The sequence below is a fragment of the Arachis ipaensis genome, chromosome B1 (genome assembly GCF_059453495.1).
Source record: "Arachis ipaensis isolate K30076 ecotype BB chromosome B1, ASM5945349v1, whole genome shotgun sequence".
NCBI lineage: Eukaryota > Viridiplantae > Streptophyta > Magnoliopsida > Fabales > Fabaceae > Arachis > Arachis ipaensis.
In genome coordinates, this window is record NC_142436.1 from 147,064,368 (window position 1) to 147,072,341 (window position 7,974).

A 7,974-nucleotide genomic window follows, 5' to 3' on the forward strand; every position below is an offset into this window, starting at 1 on the left:
TTAGAGTTTATCTTTGTATGTTTGTTTCTTTTCAATTTGTTCTTTAGCTCATCCAATGATAGACCTAAACATTTTTTACAGTGGACAAAGTATATATAATAGTAGAACCAAATTTAATAACACAATGGAGTAGTAAATAAAATAATAAATATTATTATCATATAACACTAAACAAAATTCTAAATTCTAGTGGGAATACCTATATCCCCACAATTAATAACATGGATGTACATATATGGTAGCATATAAAAATTTTTAGACTAAAAAAAAAATTAAATGTAGTTTATTTTTACCAGACATAAACTGGCATTGGTTATATATAGATAATCAGAGTAAATTAAATTACATTGAATTTTAAATTCACTCTTTAGTGTTTATTCTTTAATGTGAATATATTAGTTTTTATTGTCGACAATAGATACCCTAGAGCCTAGATAACACAAAAAAAAAAAATTCTAATTTATTGGTCATAAATAAATGTATAAACTATATAAAAAATTACATATTGAACCATAAATTTTAAATTAAAAAAAGTGTTTCAAATTTAGTTATTTTAAAGTCAATTTTATAGTATTTATTATTTGGTATCTAATTTTTATTTAATTTATTTTTTGTAATAAATTTTAAAAATTTAAAATTTTTTAAGTTTTATTTTTAAAATTAAATATTAATTATTTAACATTTTTTTTAACGATTAGACGTCATAGCAAAGACCTTATTTTGTAAACTATGTTAGAAGAAGATAAATGTAATACACTGCAAGTATATATATATATATATACATTGTGAGTAAACGAGTAACCAAACAAACTAATAATACTTGACACGATATAATAATTTGTATTTGTATTTGTATTTTATTTTCAATAATCAGACAATAGTATTCTCCTAGCTACCAATACATATATAATTCAAACCACACATTTTTTTTTCTTTTACACTATGAAGTTAACGTTGAACACGACCTTCTTACGTAGTCAAATGAGTCGTTCCATGTCAATTAATTAGTAGAGCATGATCATAATTTAAAACTTCCATCTTTGCAACAAATGCTAACCCTAGACCTAATGGTATTAATCCTGACCTCAAATCCTTAATTATGTCATTATGTTGATTTAATTAAGTTTGTGTTAACTAAACAATATAAATGCAATGAAAACATGATATTACTAATAGTAGAAGGGCAAGTGAAGCATGCAATTTTTTGAGTTACGGGTTGGAAAGATCCTCTCTACATTTCGAGGCAATGACCTATTGCATGGAAATCGAAAAGAATTGAACACCATTGACATTATTCTTTTTTGGGGGTTCATTACAAAATTTAACTTGTGGCTATGATCCCTTAACTTGCAACCATAGCTTTCATGCTGTGTGCGTATGAAACTTCATGTAATGCAAGAATAATGATTCATATGAAAATCATGTAACGTTAAATAAAAGGATTCTATCAAACATGTGTTGAGGACTTGACGTTGCAAGTGTAAATAGTATAAGAAATTAGTCTCATATCGAAAAATATATAAAGAAGTGAACAATATATAAGATGAGAGACTCATTAATTTAATATTTTAAAATTTTGAATTAGACGTAGTATTTTTTTATTTTATATTTTTTTACCTGCTTCCTTAACTCTCGATAGTGGTCCAACAATATGGTAGTAGTACAAAATAGAAAAATAATAGAAATGAAACAATATCATGTGAAAACATTTTATTTTTTCCATTTTTATTTGACCTCATGATGTATGTTTTCTATGAATATTATTGGTCCTGTAACGAAATCTATTATAGTTCATCAATCACATGATGATGATCGATGCATTTGTTTAATTTGAAACTTCATTTCTAAAATAAATATCTATATTTTCCACGAAGTCTAGTTGACTGTGACTACCAGTCTACCATCATATATGGTTCCATATTATTTTCTTAATTGGTCTTCTAACTAGACTGACTCGCATAATATACATGTGGACGGATCCAGTCAAATTGAAAAAGAACGGAAATAATAAGTATTCATCTAGATATATTTATTATTTATTTATTTATATTAGGTTAAACTTTTAGTCGAAGTGATAATATAAAATGATCTTAAAATTTGTGTAATAATTTAAATGTCTAGAGTTTAATTTTTTGGGATAATTTTTTTTATCATATGGCCAATAAAAGAACAAAAAAGAAATTCAAAAATTCACACAAATTTAAAATAAAATTCGTGTGAGAGAACATATTAAAAATACAACTATTCATATATAGTTTAAAATTTTTAGAATAAGTGATTTCATAACACAATATTATCAGAGTTATTTAAGTCGATAAGAACAGATATATCTAACAAACAAATTGTTATATATATGATTTATCATTTTTTTAAATTTTTTATTTAAACTATATGTTTATATCATAATTACAATATTAAATTTTAACAATCATATAAAAAACAAAAATACAATGTGTATAAAAAGAATTAGCTACTAACTATTACGTAATTATTCAAAAAATATATATTTCCTTCAAAAAATGTATCCAAATCAAAATTTTAAAGTTTAATTTTGTCTCATGAAATTGATATAAGCTAATAAAGTTTAATCACAAATTTATAATGACCAAGTGGGTTAAGAAGTTTGTGATGGGTCTTGTACTCTTCTTGACTCGGAAGTCGCTTCTTAATTCAAATGTAAATACGTAATGTGATCACATGGCATAGCCACACACCCCCATTATTTGTTCTCTTCTACTTTTCATATTTTGATTTTCTTTGCCCTTGAGTTTGAAATTTTGAATTATTGCTCGTGGATAATAAAACTTGGCTTACTTGTCACATGCTATATTTAAGGTTGCTGATGAAAACCAATTGCTCTAAAGGCAAATCCAAGTTTTTTGTGTGATTAATTAACAATTCAAACTATATATTAAAATCATTCGTTAAAATTAGTTATTAATATAAAATATACATTAAATATAAAATATATATTAAAAATAAATTAAATTATATATATTATATATAAATATATAATAATTAATTTTAATATATAAATAATATTTTATAATTAATTATATGTTCAATACGTACCTATACTATATTTTATATATATCATTATTATTTTTATAATAAATTAAATTATATATATATATATACATAAATATATAATAATTAAGAATATTAAATATTGTTTACAAATTTTAAAATTAGACAACATTAAATAAAAATAGAATGTTTTAAAGAGACAAAATTAAAATTTAATTTAAATATTAAAAAATGATAATTTTTTTTTACCAAAGATAAGAGACTCGAATCCGCGACCTCTTAATTAAGTATGGAGAAACTATGCCATTTGAGCTATACCTTTGGCTTAAAAAAATGATACTTAGCTTAATAATATAATACTTTATAATTATGTTGGTTAAATTTTTTTTTTTAGAGAGAAAAAAAATAAAGTATATATCTGTTTTTTAATGGACCAATAATGTTGTGTATGAAAGGAGAAATGTTTATAAGTAGATGGAGAGAGAAGACTTTTCAAGGGTTGCGGCTGATAGTGCTTCAATCCAGGAAATGTTTTATTGTTTTTTTCATCAGTTTAATTTCTTGTTCTTTCTTTCTTTCTTTGATTGTTTTAAGTTATATGATAGATTTGATCTGAAAAAGAAGAACACGTGGGAAGTGGCAATGAAGCACCTCACATTTAGACTTGGGAGGACCACTTCAATGGCTTCCCTTATTTGCACGCGGCCTACAAAGATTCCCCGCCGCCATCATATTTCTTTTTTCTATTTCCTAAACTAACCCTCACTATCTCACCCCATTATATTCCATCTATCACATTCTTTTGCAAAATAAAACACTTAAATAAAAATGAAGACTCTCTTGCGGTTCTCTCTATATAAAGTTAATATTTAAAAATTATTAGATAATTATTTGATCAAATTTATTAAATTATTGAACAATTTTTAAATAAATCTTCATTTTAAAATTACTAAGTATCTAATTTGATTCTGACAAAATTTATATTTCATTTACATATTATTAATATTTTTTTATGATATATAGTTAGATTTTTAAGTAAATAAGTTTTTTAATTTTGGTAAAATATATATGTCAATTTTGGTCTTTGTTATGTGAAATAATAATCATTTAATTTAACAAAAAATGGATTTTTGATCTCGTCATTAAGTTATTATTTACATTTAAAATTATAGTATAAATTTTAGAGGAATGCTAGGGACTAGCAACTTTTATAATTTGTAACCATCAAATAATTATTAATAATAATTTTAATGGTATAAAATTGGTGTAAAATTTTATCTAATGATTTACTACTTTTCTTTGCTGATTATATACTGGCCAGAATTTAATAAAATTACTGGCTCCTAAACTTTTTCTAAATTTTATATAGCCATTTTTTGTCTTGCATTAGATTTTTTTTTTTAGAATTACAAAAATTAAAATTTAATTTTTATTATAAATTTTGATACTATATTATAAAATTGTTTATTTAAAAGTTTAAAGATTAAATAAAAGTGTTTATTTAAAAAATTTTAGATAGAGTGTTGATTTACGATGAAATAATTCTTATCTTATGCGATTCAGAGATATGGCACATGTAATATTCTAGGTCTCCAATTATCCTAATTCATAAAATCAAATTCACCGCCATTGAATTGATGAAGTACATTCATAAAGTTACCCAAGCATCATCGTTCCTCATTAGTGATTATGGATTGGACAGCAAGTAAGTAATTTTGGACCCCTCCTATACTAAGCTTAAAAAAGTTTTCCGTACCAAATCCATCAAAGCATGAGAGGAATTTTGAGTTCTTTCGAATCCTACTTAGGTCGCAAATTAATCTTTTTTTTATCATAATAAATTAATTCTTTATCTCGTTAAAATATTTTTTTCAATTTTAAAAAAATAAAAAAATTCATACATTTAAATATATTTTTGTATAAATAAATAAAAAAAATTTACTAGAGAATATGTGTGTTTTTAACTTTTGAAAGTTTTGTCCCTAACGGAGTGGCCAAGTTGAAGATTGGAGCAAAGGCACCAATAATAGAGAAGCACGTCTAAAATATTAGCATCGTTTTGTCACTTTTTTCTTTAACAATCTAGAAACAACTTTGGAAGAGAGAGGCTTCGTTCAGGTCCCGTGGACAAGGTTGCAAAAGTAGGATTAATTATATAATAAGAGTTATAATAGGGACTACTTCCATAAATAAATTATTAGTAATTAAACTAAAGTAGAAAAAAGAAAAGGCGTCCCGTGTAGAACCAATTATACCCATCTCTAAATTATTTATTTATTTTTTATTATACTATATATACTAGTCACTAATAAATCAACCTAGCTAGGGAATTAGGATGAAATAATTAAACAGAACAAACAAGCTGATAATAATATTTCAAAGAATGAAATCATATTCATTATAAAATAAGTTCAAATTAAATTAAATTACAAGTATTTAATTCCACCCCCACTAAAATAAAGAAACCCAAAAAAGAAAAGTAATTCACAGTTCCATAATCCTTATAATAATCCACAATTTAAATAAAATCTCTACTGTCTATCATAGATTCTATGTGTATATGATGAATTTATTTTATTTCTAACTTCTAAACTTTTCATCTCTCCGACTCTATATTCCACAACAGCTAGCAGCCCTTGTTTTCTTGTCTTTTTCTTGAAATAAATAAAATAAAATAAAATTTCCCCAGGCCCATAATAATCTTGTTCAATTCCTATGATGTTTTTCACATGTTGTCATTCATGAGTTGTTGCTCCAAAAACAACATGTTCTCAACATTCCAAAAATTGTCCGATGTATCCCCACTTTGCATCCAGGGTGTGTTTGACTCCACCATCATCATGCTTTGAAGATCCATTCCTTGTTCATGAGAGAACAATGTTTGAGAAGCTTGGTAGAAATTATTATCTCCTAGATTATTAATGTTGTTACTATTATAATAATCATTAAAATCCGAGATTGGAGTCCCAAACGAGTCTGATGATGCTGCTGTGCTACTATTCTCCGGAGTGTTGTAACTTTGTGTGGTAATTTGTGAACCCACAAAATCATTATTGGCCATAACCGAAGGAGGAGGAGTAGTAGTTAGCATCATTTTCCCATTGTGAACCTCAAAATTGTTATTGAGGTTGTTGTTGTTGTAAGTGTATGCATTATTATTATTATTATTAATACTGGTGTTGGTTGGCGCTACGACTGTAGTTGTGGTGGTGGAGGCGGCCGCGGCTGCTTGAATGCGTTCAACCAGCCGTGGCATCCAAAGGTAGCGCATGGCGTCCTTAAATTGCTTGCTATTCACGTCACATTTGAGTTGTTTGGCATGTTTTTGAACACGAGTTCTCCAATAATTCTTGATCTCGTTGTCAGTTCTTCCAGGCAAATATTGTGCAATTTTAGACCACCTGATCAAACCAAACAACATTATTAATTTGATCAAATATAATTTTTAATAATTACTATATGTTTTATGTAACTTATATTTTTATAATTATTAAAAAAAAATCTTCAATTGTATAATTATTAATAAATAGTAATGAATTATTATTACCTGTTTCCCCAACGAGTGTGGAGTTCAAGGATGAGAAGTTGTTCCTCAAGTGTGATGTTACCACGACGAACATCAGGACGAAGATAGTTGAGCCACCTCAACCTACAACTCTTCCCAGTTCGTTTGAGTCCTATACAAAAAATTAAATTGATTGAGAAAACACAAAGAGTGTAATAATAAGAAGGAGAAAATTAAAGAAGATAAAGAGCATTTTGATTTTTCCGTTTATGTATATGGTCCTTTAATTTGTTATTATATGACAATAACAAATTTAAAGTTATGAGTGGAGGTATCAATCTATTCTTGTCTTTCTCTTTTTTTTCCCATTTGGCACACAACAAACAAGTTGCAAGTTGCAAGTGCGTGCTTCCAACCAAGCTAATAAGTAATAACCAATTATATGCACCATCCAAAGGCTAATATTAATTTCAAGCCACACGCAATAAGAAATAGTACATGTCATTATTATTATACCAAGTGATCATGAATAATCCGAAAACTTTGGCTTTCTATAGAGTTTATATCTATATTTTGATTCATTTTAAATAACGGGCAAAGAAAGAAGATGATATAGATAAATTAGAAACCAAAACTCAGGTGTAGCGAAGAAGTTGATAGTTAAGAGCTGTTAGATGATGATTTAGTTAAATTTGTGAAATCATTCAACGACTCTCAGCTATCAACTTCGCATAAAGTTAATTAAATTAAAAAAAAATGAAAGTAAAAAGAAAGTAGAAGTACCGGCAGAACGAGCAAGGGAATTCCAGCGACCTTCGCCATGAGTGGCAATGTAATTGATGAGTGTGAGGTCTTCATCCACCGTCCATGGCCCTCTTCGGAGATCCATCATCTCTTCCTCCTCGCTGTGGCTTATTAACACGGCGCTGTTGTTGCTGTTGCTGCTTCCTTTTACTTCCATTTTGATGATCGATTCTTATTCAATTCCAGAAGAGATTCAAATAGAAATAGAAAGAGAGAGAGAGATTCTTATGTTGGAAAATGAATTAGTGTTATGTGGGAGGATCGGATAGCAGATAGAGTGCTGGGGGCTCTTTATATATAAATAGTGAAAGAAAGAAAGAGAGAGAAACACAACTAGCGATTAACAACTACTACTAGTAATATAAGATTAATTAATTAATTAGTAGTATTAATTAACCACTTGAATGTTGATACCACGTAAATTTGGCCTTATTTAAACTTGAATTTTGCTAGCTACTTTTTATTTGTATTTCGTTAATTTTTTTTGTTTTTATTAATAAAAAACCAAAAATTTAATTTTTTTTCATAAAAATATTCAGTATACATAAAGAATTAATAATCAAATTAAGTCCATCACACATATATTTACATGTATTTATATTTTATATAAATTAATCATGAATAATTAATAAACATAT

The 7,974-nt window shown here is 26.6% G+C and overlaps 1 protein-coding gene across 1 annotated transcript; it reads right to left on the bottom strand.

Moving 5' to 3' along the window:
* Window positions 1–5,396: 5,396 nt before the first annotated feature.
* LOC107620197 (transcription factor MYB108-like) lies at window positions 5,397–7,667 on the bottom strand. The gene is made up of 3 exons (XM_016322398.3): window positions 7,316–7,667; window positions 6,575–6,704; window positions 5,397–6,428 (listed from the first exon to the last, which is right to left on the bottom strand). The coding sequence occupies exons 1-3, from the start codon at window positions 7,491–7,493 to the stop codon at window positions 5,753–5,755; spliced, it is 984 nt and encodes a 327-aa protein (XP_016177884.1). The 5' UTR covers window positions 7,494–7,667; the 3' UTR covers window positions 5,397–5,752.
* Between the last annotated feature and the right edge of the window lie 307 nt (window positions 7,668–7,974).

Coding starts and splice junctions, on each gene's coding strand:
- LOC107620197 (XM_016322398.3), bottom strand. CDS start 7,493: ATGGAAGTAAAAGGAAGCAGCAACAGCAACAACAGCGCCGTGTTAATA. Junction 6,705..7,315: donor TTCCCTTGCTCGTTCTGCCG/GTACTTCTACTT, acceptor TTTTTTGTATAG/GACTCAAACGAACTGGGAAG. Junction 6,429..6,574: donor CACACTCGTTGGGGAAACAG/GTAATAATAATT, acceptor TGGTTTGATCAG/GTGGTCTAAAATTGCACAAT.